This window comes from Balaenoptera ricei, chromosome 18 (genome assembly GCF_028023285.1).
Source record: "Balaenoptera ricei isolate mBalRic1 chromosome 18, mBalRic1.hap2, whole genome shotgun sequence".
Taxonomy (NCBI): Eukaryota; Metazoa; Chordata; class Mammalia; order Artiodactyla; family Balaenopteridae; genus Balaenoptera; species Balaenoptera ricei.
The window spans coordinates 16,397,462-16,414,819 of NC_082656.1; the positions used below are offsets into that span (position 1 = coordinate 16,397,462).

At 46.3% G+C, this 17,358-nt stretch overlaps 2 protein-coding genes across 10 annotated transcripts in view; one reads left to right on the forward strand and one right to left on the reverse strand.

The window, feature by feature from the left end:
- Positions 1-1,033, forward strand: part of DHRS12 (dehydrogenase/reductase 12) — a 37,322-nt gene extending 36,289 nt beyond the window's left edge. For all 5 annotated transcript variants that reach the window (XM_059903238.1, XM_059903239.1, XM_059903240.1 and 2 more), the window contains one exon: positions 2-1,033. In XM_059903238.1, coding sequence (XP_059759221.1) covers positions 2-111 — 110 coding nt within the window. In that variant the 3' untranslated portion in view covers positions 112-1,033. The remainder of the gene's footprint in view (position 1) is intronic.
- Positions 1-17,358, reverse strand: part of WDFY2 (WD repeat and FYVE domain containing 2) — a 191,207-nt gene that overhangs the window by 14,474 nt on the left and 159,375 nt on the right. For 2 of the 5 annotated variants that reach the window (XM_059903234.1, XM_059903232.1), the window contains exons 8-11: positions 16,877-16,982; positions 12,886-12,987; positions 11,902-12,032; positions 9,429-9,537 (exon numbers count right to left, since the gene is read on the reverse strand). In XM_059903234.1, the coding sequence (XP_059759217.1) occupies positions 9,429-9,537; positions 11,902-12,032; positions 12,886-12,987; positions 16,877-16,982 (448 nt within the window). The other 3 variants (XM_059903233.1, XM_059903235.1, XM_059903236.1) reach the window with 3 other exon arrangements.

Here is a 17,358-nt window from a genome sequence, read left to right on the forward strand (position 1 = left end):
GACCGGAAACCAGTGCCCACACATTTGCCTCTTGCTAGGACATCGTCCTCGCCGGCTGAAGAGGAGAAACTGATTGAAATCCTGGAAGAGCTGGCTCAGAGATTTAAATAGGCCAGGCCAGACCCAACGCGGGGCTGGAACCGCCTCAGAAAATACGGGAAGGTGTGGACCAGGGGTAGACCAATACACAGACCCCACTTTTAGACGTCCCCGTAGATTGGCCCATATTCCACTGCCGTGGTTTGAGCTGGCTTCCTCTCCTTCTGCAGTCATAGAAATCAGCCCCGTTCTTTATACAAAGCCTAGTATTGAAGCCTTGACCCGCCATCTCCTCACTGTGGGACCACAGGTGGGTTACTTACCCTCTGGGGGCCTCATTTTCCCTGTCAGTGGAGATTGTAGTGCTACCTACCTCAAGGGGTGGTTTTAACGATTCAGTGAATTACTACTTGTAATGCACTTAGAAGAATGCTTGGTGCATCATAAAGACTTGATATATGTTTGTTAGCTATTAACATCAGCATTTAACTGACAAGTGTGCTACAACTCACACACACACAAAAATCCCCCTAAAGGTTACCCCCTGTAGCAATGAGGAGCCCACACAGAATGGGAAATTTATTTTAAAATAAATACGACGGGGGCTGGGAGGGAGCGAACCTGCATCTTCCGCAGCAGCTTCTTTTCCCATGTAAATTTCTCCTTTGAGGATGTGGTTTTTTCCTAAAGATTCCATGTCACTGTCAGTTTGAGGGAAGCAGGGCTGGGGGGGGGAGGAAGGAGAGCCAGGAGGGGGCTCCACGCTGCCCTGCCCTGGCCTGGCTGTGAGGCCCCAGGAGCAAAGCGGAGCCAAGGGTCAGTGCCTATTTACATAGACAATCACGGGAGGCCCGGTTTATTTACATTTGCTATGATTAGAAGTGGCATGGACATATATACACTACCAAACGTAAACTAGATAGATAGTGGGAAGCAGCTGCATAGCACAGGGAGATCAGCTCGGTGCCTTGTGACCACCTACAGGGGTGGGATAGGGAGGGTGGGAGGGAGGGAGATGCAAGAGGGAAGAGAGAGGGGGCCATATGTATATGTATAACTGATTCACTTTGTTATAAAGCAGAAACTTACACACCATTGTAAAGCAATTATACTAATAAAGATGTTAAAAAAAAAAAGAAGTGGCTTCAATTACGCACCTGGCAATCCGGTGCTACCGTTTGGTAAAACTTCTAAGCTATTTGCATTTTACGTCTTAGTGACGCTGGGGAAAGTTGTAACAAAATCAGTGCACAGATTTAGGATAGCTCCGTACACGTTCTGGACGTTCAGGGCGAAATAAACGTAATGCATCACCCACAGCGGAGGAGAACCCAGGTGGGCACCGCTCAGCCAGTCCCACAGTGCGGGGCCTTCAGAGGTGCCTGAGGTGCTCAGGTCCAGGCTGTCAGCCGAGGAGCCCCTAGGAAGGGGCTTTCTGGTGGGTCCGCCTGGAAGATCAGTGAGCAGCGGCCCGCCGGGCACGAATCCCTCCTTTCCTGAAGGAGGACACTGGGGGCTGCCGCGGTGCTGGGTGTGGGCGGGGCCGGGCGGGCGCGGGGCGGCCTGGATGGAGGAGGGGCAAGCCGGCCGCCCCTCCCTCCGGCCCTTTGACAGCGTGCAAGTCATCGACTTCTTCCCACTTCTTATCCGTAAGATGGACCTCATGAGTTTTTACGCAGGCTTTTCCTGAGTCCTCTCTCCTTCATTTGGAAAGTTTATCAGCCACAGGTAAAGCAGCCTTGTGTGAAAGTAAAGAAAATAAAAAGGGCTGCTCAGCCAGCCATGGTGAACGCCAACGCAGGGCTGCTGGGGTGTGTCACATGGCACAGCTCGACAACAATGACAGGACCACAGGTGCAGGAAGGTTTCCACAGAGATTTATTTTAAACCGTGGCGGTAGCTTGCATTGAGTCTTTGACATTGGTCATGGCTACACATTCATTTCGGTTAGCGGGAAGCACAGTGGGAAAGTGAGCAGAGTTCAGAAACGTTCACGACATTCAGCAGCATTTGAATGGAGAACTGGATACAGACATTTAACATCGTGGGAAATCCTTGCTCATTCCCACCTAATCACATTCAGGAAGTCAATGTCAAGACTGCTTGGTCTGGTTGGGGGAATCTAGTGGCAGAGGGCGTGGCAATGCCAGCAGGGTTTGGCTAGAACCACATCTGAGAAATCTCTTCCAGCTTTGGGCTTACTACATTTTCAGCCTGACCCCTTGGAGAATCTCATTTCCAAAAGAAAGAAAAAGACATCCATAAAGCAACACGCCCGCCGCAGCCAGGTTCCGACGTGGCTGTAGACTGGTGGGCGTGCAGGGTGGGAGCGTCCGTGTCCCCGGTTGTGGAGACAGTGGCAGGCAGGCACGAATGTGGGGCTAGCACCTTCCCGGTTGTACAGTTAGTAACAGTTTTTGGACTTTTCATATAAAGATTTTCTTCTGCAAAATGACTACATTTGAAAAAAAAGCAGATGGCGTAAAACACAAGTATGTAAGTACACAGTGGTTACCAGCGACACAAGTATTTTGGTCCATACTTCATATGCTACTAACATAAGGCAGCCATCCATTTCAATGAAAGAAAAAGTGTGTATAAGTGAAATACTTTTTTCAAACCATTTCTCCTTTTTGTGTTACAGTTTACCCTCTCATGCTTCCCAGAGAACCAAGGGGGGATAAAAAGGAGAAAGGATCCTAAATATCAAAGTCGCATTCTAAATCTAAACTTTAAGCCAACCTGCAATTCCCTTTCTCTCCCAAGAAAGTCAGATACACTTTTGTACACTCACGAAGGTGAACATTTTGAGGTATTTGTTTTTAATGAGATGGTACCATGATTGACTTGCACCTTCACCATCTTTTTCAAACCTCCTGGGCTCTAGACGGGAAAATACAGGAAGCAGTTTACTTGATGTGACACAAGACAAAGGCAGTGGGATATGCTCCCATTTACCTGAGTGAAGTCAGCCACGTGCAGGCGGGTCACTGGTAATGGTTAGGTCAGTCCAGTAATAAACAACAGTCATGGAATCATAGGATCACGGATTGGAAGGGATCTTAAGAACAATCATCGAATTCAACTTCTACTCAAGGCTTTTAATCTCCTTTCCACATCTATTCCACTACAAATAGACAAGGGGCTACGTACTGTCTGTTCAAAAATTCCCTGGCAAAAGAAACACAAAAGAGGAATCCCATTCCAGTGCTGGACAGATCTAATTTTACACCCTGCTTTCTTGTGTTTGGCCTAAACAGGCTTCTTGGTGGAAAGGATAATGTCTAAAGGCAAAATTACAAACTAAAAACATGGAAGTTCCTGAATTAAGTTACGGACATAGGATACTTGGGCACTGAAGGATAAAGGCAAGTGGATGGAATACAAGTATCAGTACTAGGAAGTACCGAGGCCCGCGGTGGGACGCCGGGATGCCCCCACTCGGTAGAGCCGGGTCTCCAGGGCGGTGGCTGCCTGAGCCCTTTTACTGTCGCCGAGTTGAGAAAAACATTCCCTTCCGCTCGGCGAGTGCCACTGCGATGAGGATTTATCACATTTACCACATTGTACTGAAATGACCATTACTTGCAAGAACGATTCAAGGCCGGAGGGAAATGAGGGCAGCAGTGGCCTGCTTGCTCACGGGAAGGCCGCGTGGGTGCAGTGCCACCGCTGTCCAGAACAACCTCCTCCACAGGTCAAGGCCTGTCCTTTTTCAAAGGGGAGCTCCTGAGCCTGGGCCCCCAGGTAATAGCGGAATCAGTATGCCGTAAGCTCGTCCAGGCCAAGTCTGTGCAAGCAGTGGTCTCCAGCCCCACCTCACAGCCTCCAGTGAGGGGCTGTACCCCCAACAAAGTTCAAAAATTAGTTACCAGGGGTCATTTTAGGATAATAACTCCAGGTACTTCCAAAGAAAAAGAAACTTTGATACCAGCCTCAGCTGCAGGGAAACTTGACTCTGGGTAGAGGCGCATAGCGAACCGCGTGCTGCCTCTCTGTGTGGCCACGAGCATCTGCGTCTCACGGTGACAAGAGCTCAGGCTCCAGGACTGCAGCTGTGCACTTGATGTTCTCTGGCAGCTCCAAACCGCCTGTGGGCCCCGGGCACCAGGCTGATGCAGGTCCTGGGCCTTTGTTTACTCTGCTCCCACAGCCTGGGCTCACAACAACTCATCCTTTAACTCTCAGCTCAGAAGCCCTTTCCTCTGCAAGGTCCCCTGGCTCCACCCATGCGGGTAGGAGCACCTGCGCAGCTCCTGGGACAGGACCCCACAGCCCTCTGTCACTGGATTTACCACCTGGCACTGAAATGATCCATCTAGGCCACAGAATGGACCTCGTGACCCCGGGCCTGGTTCAAAGCCTGGAGTGTGGTGGACACTCAACAAAGGGTTGGACTGGACGAGAATTGGAGTCTCAAGGGTCATCTAGATCCCTCAGTGCTCAAGATGGACTTAATCTCTGTGTTTCCCAATCATGTCGCTAGATAGGCCCTTGCACATCCAGAAAAACATAACTTTGTTTTAAAGGAGAGGAAAAAAAGAATGTTTTTGGCAAAATGCTTTCCTTCACTTTAAAATGTAAATCTTAGTGGACAAGGTCACTTACATACAATTAAACTACTATGAAAAGGCCAAACCAAAGGAATGTCATTTAATGGATATTTATGTCCAGTAACTTTGATAACACAGTTTAGATCTAGTCCCTTGCTTAAAAGGTAAAATTCAGGCGTTAAAAACTGATTAATGTTAAGAAAAAAATAAATTTTGCTTTTGAAAAAATGAATCTTAAAACAGGAAAAGAAAGGCAATGTTCCATAAGAAGGTCAATGAAGAGACTGGCTCAGGGCCAGCCCACACACGGAGGGTGAGGTGCGCTTTCAGTGCCCCTGGATTTCCACTTAAACTCTGCAGCTGGGGTGGTCTGTGGGGAAGGGTGTAGGAAGGAGTTTATGCTGATGGAGACCTGCAGGAACTACCTCGCTGCACATACCCATCCGCTTGGAACCACGGGGCTGGGGCCAAAGGCTGTGCCTACGATGAGAGGAACAGAGCCGGTTCCCGAGAGCTCCCTGCCTCGAGGCTGGAAGTCATTGCTCCCCCTCACGCCATTACCAGTTAATGTTCTAAAACAACTGTTCCTCGAAAATTCTTCTTTCAGGCTTCCCTTGTTGATACCTCAGCGATCTCTAACTGCCTGGTGTGACTATAGTGTTTTGTGCTTGGAACATTCTAGATGTCTGAAGATCCCTTCCAGTTTTGTGATTTTATGATTCTTTGAATAATTCAAACAATCCAATAAGAAAGACATCATGGTTGATTGACCTCAGATAAAAAGACACATGACTCCAAGTACTTAATCTAAAACCAACTGTGCTACTGTGGAGACAACCCAGGCAGTTAAAGGTTCCAGTAACATCATTTCTTTGGAGAGACTGAGAGCATGTGATTGGCTCTCTCCTACCAAATAAAGGACAGCCACGTGCGTGGTATGTGCGGGTTTGCCGCTTTCCTAGCATAATCCTGTTAGGCATTACTTGCCAGAGCTTCTGTATGTTGAAGTAACAGAGCAAAAAATATATATAAAGTGCAATTCCAGTGGGGTAAAACAAGAACTATGAGAGTTAACCCAGACAGGAGAAAAGCCAAGTGCTGGCACCAGCTTCCACTCCTAATGAATGAAGCCTCTATTCCATAAAAATGCTTGGAAGGCACCCCGACACCAACACATAGCTACGAGTTACAAAAATGGTGGAGATAATGTAATACTCAAGAATTCACAGTATTATAAACACACACAGTTGGCGTGCTAAGCGCTTCTCACCAAGTTCAAGCACCTACACAGATGAGGAGAAAGGAAAAGGCAGGGCAATGGATACCTTGACATATCTGTGGTTACTGATCGCAACTCTCGTCACCAACGAGGTGTCCAGTGGTTTCAACCTCTGAGTGGCCCTGTGGGCTGGGGTACAGACAGGCTGGGAGGGAGATGGCTGGACTGAAGTGCAGGGTCACAGACCAGAGGGACCACAGTGTCACATGTGGTCCAAAGGAGACAATCAGCTTTCCCAGTGGGGCCTGAGCTCATCGAGACCCAACTCAGATCCACGCCAGGTCTGCCGCGCGCCGGATCCACCGTCTCCCTAACGCTGGGCCTGCCTCTCTATACACAGGCCGGGCTCCAAAGTTCAGGAAGGGAAAACACAGCGATTCTTTCCTACAACTCATTTCCAACACATAGTCCTTTATTACGTACAACTTAGTTAAGTGGCTCCAGGTTCTAGTAGTAAACTACAAAATAGATATTTGAGTATTTTAAATTCCCTTTTTAAAGCTCTCTCACAGAGCAGTCATGCAGAAGAGACTCAGGTTAGTTATAATGGCTTTGACTGATGGCAAGCAAGGATTGTGTGGAAGCGGCAGTTAAGTGATAAGTGGTAATTGCTCTGTGTGTGTGTGTGTACACAACCTTAGAGTATGGTCACATGGGCCCATCTGCCCTGATGTCCCAGGTCATGGCTGTCACGTACCACGGCTGCGTGGGGCACACCCACTGTCCTGCTTCCCAAAACTGCAGCAGCAGAATCATCTCGAGGAAGCCCGTGCCCCGGAAGCACACTTGGTCAGTGTTGGGGGAGGGATAATCCAAGTATGGCTGGGAGGCCTTCTCCCAGTTAGAAAGAAAATTAATGATCACGAGGGGGAAAAAATTACTTTCAGGAAAAGAGGGGAAAAAAATAGGGAGGACTTCAACTACTACCACCCCCAAATTGTCAGATCAAAAGAGAACAAGATCCTGTGGAGGTAGGGCGCAGATAGGGAAGGGCAAGTAATTGGCCTGTTTAACTGCGAGGCTTTGTTTAACCTGATGAACCCCAAGGACCTGGGGATCCCCCAACGCTCCTGACAGGTGAGGGCTGAATGAGGTGGTACTTGTGTAAAGTGCTTAGAAGGGGGCGAGCACATAGCTCATGCCTGCTGCTAATTTCAATTCTATTTTTACAAGTGAAAATAAGATTTTAAAAAAGAACTTCAATATCCCAAGTTGAGTCACTACACACAAGAAGATCTCAATTTATCAAGTTTGACAAGGATTCCCTTAAAATTAGAGTTTAGATTCATTTCCTAAAGCCTCCCCCTGCCCCTCTTTTTTTTTTTTTTTTACATTCCCAACTGGAACACAGCATGAACTGTAGGATTCAGTACCTTTTATGTCTCAGATCACACAGTTTTAGTATGAAAGTGTGCAAAGTGTTCTGATAAAATACATGAAGATAAAAATCTTTAAATATCTCGTTTTGAAAGGAGAAGAAAATACAGACGGTGAGGAATAAAGCAGGATACAACCTCGCAGCAATGAACATGTTCAAGTTCAGACATCACACAGAACAACACATTTTAAAGACACTATTCTTGAAGGACACAGGGTTTTGTTGTTTTGTTTTTCATATGAAGAGCGACGGAGAGCTGTGTCAATAAAACTAAAACCTAAAAGGCTCAGAAAGCTCCACCTGAATTAGAAATGATCCAGGCACTGAGAGTTGAAGGTCTGAGTTATGATAATCTACTTCGTGGCTGGGAGTGGCTTTCTCACAACATTTTTTTTTTAATGTGGGAAAGACAGAGAAAAACTGAGGCAGAAACACAAGGTCATTTCCACTCCATGAGAACATGTATGACCAGATATCACAAACGGATCACTCTTCAGGCGATTCAAGAGTCAGCTGGGAAATCCACACGAATGGTTTTCCAGGTCTCTCAATGGAAGGGAATTTCTACGAAAGCAGAAACACTGCAAATAAACTGTGAGTACGTACACTCTGGGGAACAGCAGATGAAGCTGAGGGTGGATACATACAGAAGAAAAAGATGCTGACCACGAGATATGTGTCCAAGTGAAGGAAACACGGAAACTACTTTATAACTACCGAAAATACCCTGAACAGTTAATACACGCCTCATTTCTCTGACACACAAAGCAACAACTAAAACGAAGTGGTGAAAAATATAAAACTTAATACACCCCACACTGAGTTGGCAGTATACTCAAAACAAGGTAGCACAGCCAGACTGTATAAACCACTTGTTAAAAAAATATCCTCTTTTATATCGTATGAACAAGTTGCAAGAGTTCCCTCGCAAGAGCTCACCGACCGCTCACCGCCGTGTGTGCGGGTCACGTGCAAGCTCAGCTCAGCTCTCCAGCTTCTCTCCCACCGCTCACCCATCTGCTTTACTGCTCCAGTCATGATTTAGGTTAGAACAACCGTTTCTTGAGTAAATACTATCTTTCTGGTGCCTGGAAGGGGCATCAAGACACAACCGGGGTCATATCCCACAACTGTAAAAAGAAGAAGACCTCTGATGAACTACCATTCAACTGTGTTGAGCATCTGCAGTCCTTATAACTGAATTCAAGTGTATTTTTTTACTTAACAAGGAACTAAGTACTATGCGAACATCATTTATAAATCTATAAAATAGTATTTGTCCATCAAAAAGTTCAACATAACCCTCAAAAACAGGACAATGGCAGCTGGTAATTTTAATCTGGCTGATGGAGAATACAGGCAGATTAGATTCATTCAAGGGGGAAGGGAAGTAACATATGAGGCAACAAATGGGTACCAAGATGTGCTGTGTCCTTTCTATATCTTATCTCATCTCATCTTCCAAACAGTTCTACGAGATGTCTCATTTTCAAAAATAAAGGAACCAAGGCTCCCAGAATTTACTTTGAACGTGCTCGAAGTCACAGAGGTCTGGTGGCTTCCAGAGGGGGTTATTTTAACCGCCCCATCCTGCTGCTGCCTCCAAGAAGGGACCAGAACGGGCCCAGGAAGGAGGGCTCAGTGAACGAGGCAAACCTGCACCTCTGGGTGACTCAGAGAATGACACAGGTGTGGCCCCTTCAGTCCTGGGCCTCTGCTGTGTCACCAAATCCATGTGGCCTAGCGCAGTCCTCAGGCCCTGGAGGACTGCTCCCGGATTAACAGATCTCACTGGGAAAACATCTTGTTTATTACTTGTTGGCTTATTCAATGCTCAGCTCAAACCCCCTCCTGAAGCCATCTCCAGCAGCACTATCTCCGTCTCCTGAACTCGTCCAGTAATCCTTGTCCATATTACTCTTTTGGCTGCTGAACATGTGACCTATTATTAACTGTCTTTTTAAGAGTATGTCCCCAGTAGACTAGCTGTTCCTTTCAGGCGAGAGCCATGTCTTATTTTGGTGTGTACAGCCAGTGACTGATCACGGCATGTAGCAGGTTCTCAAAAATGCTCATTGCCAAGGGTAAGCTTTGGAGCAGACCTCATGTGGTCTTGGGGCTCCTGTGTATTTACACAGGGCCAAAGATGGAAAGCTTCTAAGATAAGACAGCATCCTACCTTAATAACCTTGTCAGTTCCCGAAGTCAGTAACCATCCTCTGGTGGCATCAAAATGCACATGCACGATGTTATGTTTACTGTCATGGAAGGTCGCTGTGGGTGCACGTCTGGAGGGAGCAAAGAAAGTTTCCAAGAGTAAAAGGCAGTAGTATATAAAGGAAGAAGATCTAGAGCGACACTGAGCTCTAATTTTTAGCCAAATGGCTAAAGTGACTTCACTATTAGAAATGCTCCTCAGGGACTTCCCTAGTGGCGCAGTGGTTAAGAATCCACCTGCCAATGCAGGGGACATGGGTTCGAGCCCTGGTCCGGGAAGATCCCACATGCTGCAGAGCAACAAAGCCCGCGAGCCACAACTACTGAGCCCGTGCACCACAACTACTGAAGCCTGTGCACCTAGAGCCTGTGCTCCACAACAAGAGAAGCCACAGCAATAAGAAGCCTGCTCACCGCAACTAGAGAAAGCCCACACGCAGCAATGAAGACTCAATGCAGCCAAAAATAAATAAATAAATAAATAAATTTAAAAAAAGAAGAAAAAAGGAATGCTCCTCAGAGCTACTTTTATTCCCTGGTGACATGTTATGATTTAAAAAAAAAAAAAAAAAGGGTAAAAGGATTCTTATACTCTCCAAAATGGTCAAGAGATGATGAAGTTTCTAAACGTCCTTTTGGAGATTTTGCTGCTCTGATTGAGTCTGTGAGGCTCTCTACCTGTGCTGTAAACAAATCTTTAAAATGACCCACAGTGCTTTTGCTAAGTTTGATCTCAGAAGGACTTGCTGGTAAAATAGTCTACCTTTGTCTATTGCATTAAAAAAAAAAAAACACACACTTGTTAAAATGCCCAAGACTGTCATTCTCATCTAAGGGCTCTTCATTCTTTCTCCTCTTTTCCCTGGTATAACTGCAAACCTGGTTTTTCTGTGGCATTCTAATGCTTTGACAAGTAAAACAATATATAAACAAACACTTGTTATTTGCTTTTTATTTTTTTAGTAAGAAGGCTGGTCAACTGCCTAGGTACTCTAGAGGCAATGCAAATGCTCCCACGGAGAAGAAAGCAGAAAAAACAGTGATGTGGGAAAGGGGACGGACATGGAGGAGGAGACTGCAGTTTTCTAATCATGTTTCAAGTTGCCACTCCTCAGCAATGGGCTCCCTGAAGATGGCTGTTAATTGCTCAATCTGGAGAACAGATCTTCAGTATCCTAAAATTGATCACTTAAAAATATTTAGAATTAAAGAATTAGGTTTAATTTGTAGTCACTCAGACTCTCTGGGTCTGTGTCTTTAATGAAGAATTAAACTAGAATATCCCGTCTCTTGCAGCTCTCTAATTTAATGAGAACTCATTAATTTCACCACATATGATGAGCAAAACATAACCAATGAACATAAATGCTTACTTATGCAAGGGCATCTTAATATTTGCTATGACTAAATAAGAGTGAAAAAAACACATACATTAACATTAGGGTTATCTGTAAGAGAATGCTTTGTTTTATTAATTTGCCAAGAATTTCCTTTAAATGCTGACCTCCTCTGACGCATTTTAAATATGTTTCTATTTACATGCAGCTTTTAAGACACCCATCTAGTACGTAAAATGATTTTACTCTATACAGGTGCGGGGGTGGGTGGAGGTGGGAGAACTGGGCAATAAGTTCCCTATGAGATCCTGTTGTAATTCACTAAAAGGGAAACTTGGTGAAGAGCATTCTGTTTACATCTGTTTTACAACAGCTGACATGAAAAAGACGACATGGGAGGAATTCCCTGGCGGTCCAGTGGTTAGGACTCCGAGCTTCCATGACAGGGGGCACGGGTTCAATCCCTGGTGGAGGAACTAAGATCCCGCATGTCGTGCAGTGTGGCCAAAAACAAACAAACAAACAAAAAAGGAACATAGATTAAAAAAAATAAAAAGACAACATGGATCTGTCCCACCCTCCCTGCCACCCCCCAACAAAGCACAGCGGCACAGTAACCTCAGGTCCTGGGTTATTGGGCGAGACCGACCAGCAAGACTCAGCAGCTGGGCAACTGGCGGCACTGGCCTCTTAGAAGTGGCTTAGCTCTTCCTGGAAAACAAAAGCTCTGGAGCCTGTGGGCTGATTTGGTCCTATAAAGATACCGGCTTGGGCTAGAAAGTGAACCCAGGGCTCCTGCACTGCTGGGCAATTCTCAAGAAAATGAGCAGACAGAGAGTTTGCTCCAAGAACATTTCAAGGCACACACCCCTGGGATCGACGAGAGCACAGAGGTGATTTCTCAGCGTGCACTCTCTCCTCCTGCCCACAAGAGAACATGATCTCTTGGTGGAAAGGAGGTCTCGGCCCACCTGCCACGGTCTGTATTGGAAACCAGCAGGACTAGGGCACGGTTAGTCATGGCTGCGGCGCTGGGCGAAGCTCTTAGGTCCCGCTGCCTCCTTAACCTCGACAATTCTGCGGACTGCTGGGACTTACTCCTCATCTGTGATGGCCTCGTGGCAGCTGTCACACACCCTCACTTCAAACTCGAAGCCCATCAGAGGGATGGAGGAGCGCTTGGAGCTGCACTTGCCGCAGACGGCCTTCCCACACTTCCGGCAGTGGTGCTGGAGGGAGAGAAAACATGCTCCCTGCGCCTGCGCACCTCGGCCTGGCCGGGTGGGCTCAGGTGTGACCCACAGCATCCAGGTGAGGCTGCTAAACCAGAGTGCCCCAGGAAACTGAAGGAACACGCCAGGTGCTCCTCTTTTTGGACTGTTTATTCAGGATGAGGACTGTTTGGGAAGCACACGTGATCGTGCCACGGCGCCCCGGACCCCCCTTCCCCAGTCTCGGTCCTTTCCAATTATCACCGTATGAACTAGAGGACCCACCCAGCGGTTGGGTTATCTTAAAGCTGGGTGTCCAGAAGTGCCACCTCCAGAGGTTTCGCTGCTGGGTGAAGAAGAACTGGGACGAAACCTGACTCAATCCACTGTCTACACTTTGGCCGTGCTCAAGCTAGGCAACTGGCATTTGATTTCCTTGGGGCAGACCAAACCCAACCGTGGAATCAGATTGAAAATGCTGTCTTATAAGTAGATCTAAATAACTAAAACTAAGATGGAAGGAAGGAAAGTGAAATTAAGAAGAAATAAACATCACATATAATTTCATGGTTTGGTATCAATATGAGCTAAGCACGGCCCCTCTAATTTTAAGGTACATTTCACTAGATGCCACTAGAATTCTAAAATCATATCCCTTAACTACTGGGAGCAAGTCACTACGGAAACCGAATGCAGCAGGAATGAGCTACAGGAGAGAAAGGGAATAAACTAGCGTGCGGTCACAAAGTGACTCCAGGGCAATAATTTACTCCCTCTGCAGCTCTCGCCCAGGGGCGCTACTTCCTCCAAGATCACAAGGTACAGTTATTGCTACACGATTACATTTTGAGGAAGCATCCGTATCACCCACCTGTCTCAGGCCAATCTTCTTGCTGTCCCACATTTGCTTGAAGTTCCAGAAGAAAGGCTGATCGCACTTCTGGCAGGAATCACTGTCCAACCATTCAGGGGTCTTGTCAAATAAAGCACACAACAGGTCACAGTGAGAAGCAGCCAAGACAGTGGAACCAAGGTCATTGCCGAAACTTACATAATCAAGATGTGTTTCTAAGAAACAGAAGTGTGATTTCTCAATCATTTTGAAAATATTTCCTAAAATGCCTATGATGCGTCAGGCCCTGGGGATGTAGTGGTGAAGAAAAAGAATCTCTGCCATCAAGGAGCTTGTAATTTATCGGGGAAGACTAAACATGAAAACCTTATTAATAATAGTTATTATCTGAATCAGTATAAGGATCAAAGGCCTGAGAAGGAGAAGCACAGAGTGCTGTGAGAGTGGGATGACCTAGGCTGGGGTTCAGGACTTTGTCTCTGACAAATGATAACAAGCTGAGACCTGGGGACGCATGGCAGGAGGCCGGGCACAGCGGGCTGAGAGAGGGGCAGGATGCACATGGGTGTGTGTAAGGGGGGAGCAGGGGAGGGAAAAGGGGGGGGTGGGCAGGGTATGAAGGGCTGAGGCTGGAGGGGATATAGGGGCCACACCACAGACAGCTATGTTGAGGACTTAGGACGTTATCTCGTACTTCCCGACCATATGCAATTATATTTGCTCTGATTGTGTACAATTACACACACCTGCCTATTACACATGCACGCAGCTACCCGCGTTGGAGGGACAGAACCTGACCACAGCGGCGGGTTCTCAGGGAACCTACTGGTCCTCTGTCTTGGCAGGGCCCGGCAGGGTGTAAGGCTCTGCTCCTTGCCTCATGGGTCATGTGATATCCTGGCTTTGTTCACTATTCCCCAACCCCATCGCGAGTACTCTAAACTATGTCAAACAGCTTTAAAGGATGTGTTAAGCTTAAAGCTATTCTTTATCAAATCTTTATAGATTCTGCATAGGGTGACGCTACATTTGCTTCTAGAGTTCCATGCTCTACTCTGTAAATTCATCCTCTGGCAGAGAGACTGGTCTCTTTCCATATATCACCTAGCCCAAGGAATTGGGGAAAATACACCCAACCCCAGGGTTTCCCAAAGGTGAATTCCAGGGCACGCCAATTTGACTGACAGGGCGCTTACTGTAAAAGAGGCCTGAGATCAAACAAGTTTGAGAAATATGGTAAACAACGGCCTCCCCTCTACAGGCTTCACAACGGACAGCAGCACAGTAAAGGCTCAGGAGGGACTTTGTTGATGTAATCCTTTTCTGAGGAAGAGCCGTCATAGAACAGACACAGGGACTTAGCCTATTCCCCTACCTTTAAGCAGAAATGAACCTAAAGCGACATATTTTGTCAGAAAAAAAAAAGAGTAAAAAGGGGACATTTTAAGAGGTCTAATTCTTAGTCTATTTATTTTATTAAAACTGAAGAAAAAAAGGAAAAAAAAACTGAAGAAAAGAAGTAAGCCTTTCACTTACTTGGTAATTTTCATGCCCTAATTCGTTTAAAGACAGATTTAATAAAATAATCCAAAGTATTTTAGCTGAAGACAACATTTTACCCCTAAAAGACTTATCTATGTTGTGATTTTTCAGTACACTTATGATGCAGGAAAATCAGGAAGATTTACAAAAAACTTACACACACACACACACACACCCTGCTACACCTTTTACAAGGAAGCATGCCGGTTTAGGACACATGAAATACATAAGTGGGTGTCTATGAGGAGGGAACTGACAGTAGGGCTCTGAAAAGGGGGGAAAAAAATCAGCGTGTGTAGTACGATTCCATTTTTTTGTCCAAAAAAAAATCTGACATGTATCTGCAGAGAAAAATGTAAGGAGGGATGTTTGCCAACATGTGAAGGGCGGTATTTCTGGGTGGTGGTATCATGAATAATTGACATTCTCCTTGATAACGAGCACTCAGTAACTTTTCTACAAAGAACCTGTATTATATATACTTAAAAAAATAATAAAATTGTGAGAAATTGCGTTTCATTAACTGTACAAACACACGTTCAACCTATGGGATGTCTACCTGATCTGTGTTCGGCCACCTGAGGTCTCCCCCCGCCGGCCCACCCCCTCGGCCGCCATCCCCTCCTCTCTGCCTCTGCGCTCTGCGCACGACCACTTTGCCGGCTCTTTGCTCTTGGTGTTTCTTGTTCTCATCAGAGTGCACTCAGGCCCGTCAAACTCCCAGCGGTCTGTCCTGCCACAAACCCTTCGCTGAGGACATCAGCCGATGACGACAATCCTCCGCCCGGATGCTCTAACTCACACCAACTGCGATTGAATGATTTATACCATTGAATAGTTTTCTGAAGTTTTCTCCCCCATGTCTTTTCTTCCAGAAAGGCTACCTGCCCTTCAGGGCAGGGACAGTTTCATTACACCTAAGGCCTCCTGAGCTGAGCGCCGCATGGCACTTGCCACGCCTAGGAAGCAGCTCCACAGATACACCTCAGGGGATGTATGTTTATAAAATGTGACACGTGCAAAAAGTGGATGGAACCACCACTGCTCATTTAGAGCTTTAAATCGCTCAAGAAGATTTAAGATAGTCAACAAGTACCGAGCGCCCATATATCTTCATGTCAAAAGGCAAAACTGAAGCAAGGTGGCTCGAAGGGCTGCCCACCAACCACCTGGTTCCGGCTCTGGAAAACCGCACCGTTGTCCTCCTTTGGGCCTCCGTCTATCAAGGAGGGAGGCTGTGTGCACAGAGGGAGAAGAGCGCAGCGGTTCCCCTCCCCGCGTCTGGTCAGTCAGGCCTGGGAGGAAGCCAGGACAGACCAGGTGTGACTGTCCGTCACCCAAAGCAGGCCACCATGCAGAATCACGAGTCACATGGGGGGTCTGGCTCGCACGGCTGGCACACACTGTGCCGACATCCCTGCCTTTACGCCGTGGGGCCAAGTGGTACTTTCTAAAGCAACAGTCCACAGTTCCCTACTTCCTGACTGTAAGGATCATTTTAATGAGTTACTAATAGAACTCCCGTGGATTTATGGTTTGAGCAAATCAAGCTTCAATCTCCTTAAGCAGTTAATTACTGGTATTTGAAAGGCATTGCGTTATGGCTAATAGCAACTACTCCCCTGAAATGAGATTGGGGTGAGGGTATGGAAAGAAGTTGGGAAATCGCTTTTGTCTAATTTTTAAAGTGTTGCTTGTCTAATTCTTGCATCCTGCAAGGAAATAAATTAGAAGAATACACACTGTCAGAGGGAAAGTTTACCCAGCATAATTCTAGGGACATGAGAAAATGGTTAACTTCAAAGTACCTGTCAAAGGGGATATTCAGTAAGCAAATCAGTTGTTAAGATGCTCAAAGATGAAAAAGAAAATTCACTGAAAAAAGAATGTTATGATAAAACTTAAATATAGGCCTAAAAATGACAACGTATATATTTGTAACTGGAGAACTGCTTAGAATATGACTCGCAAACACAAAAAAAATATTTCTAATATTTCTATTAATACCAAACTAAGGATCCTTCATCAAATACCATTTCTCACACACTAGCCACAACTTCCCCCAATAACATAAAGTACTATGCTTTCTGTTTTCGTAGGGCACTTTATAGCAAACGGCTACTCACCTGAAAATAGCTGCTTCCTCTTTCTCCCCTGAACTGCTGTTGTAATGGTACAACAGATTTAAAGTCTAACCAGCTTAGTCTCCGTTGAAATTCTTACGAAATCTCTGTTACGTTAAGTGTTACGTGCCAATTTGTGAGGGGTTAAAAAAGAAAAATGAAGCTCCTTTCATACTAGAATTTTTAAATTTTCTGACACAACATGTTTTATTTCATGGTTTACTCATAAACGAAAGAAGAAGTGAGTAGGAGGGGAGGCGGAGGCTTTTCTCAGCAGGGTCAGAGCTGCAGAGCCCAGCCCGGTGGCTGCGGAGGGGGTGGCCCGAGGCTGCTGTGACACCTACCTCCTGCCTCTCCACGTCCATGTTCCAGACGACAATCCCACCGTCACCACCACAGGAGATGAGCTGCCGCGTGTGCTGTGCATAGGACAGGGCCTGGACTCTGTCACTGCGAAAGAAGCAAGAGTTAGTGACAGTTCCCGAGAGCAGACAGAGCCCTGAGGGAAGGACGCCCAGCAGTTGGTCACGTGCACACTCACCCCTGAGCCCCACCCAAGAGCAGATCTTGGAAACCGGATGGAATTGTCAACATGCTAACATTGGGAAAGTACTCAAGATTTTCAACACTTAAAATAAGTCAAAATGCTCGTTTAATAATTAGCGAGGTTGAACATCTTTTGATGTGCCTGTCGGCCATCTGTATGTCTTCTCTGGAGGCGTGTCTATTTAGGTCCTCTGCCATATTTTTTTAAATTTATTTATTTTTGGCTGTGTTCGGTCTTCGTTGCTGCGTGCGGACTTTCTCTACTTGCAGCGAGCGGGGG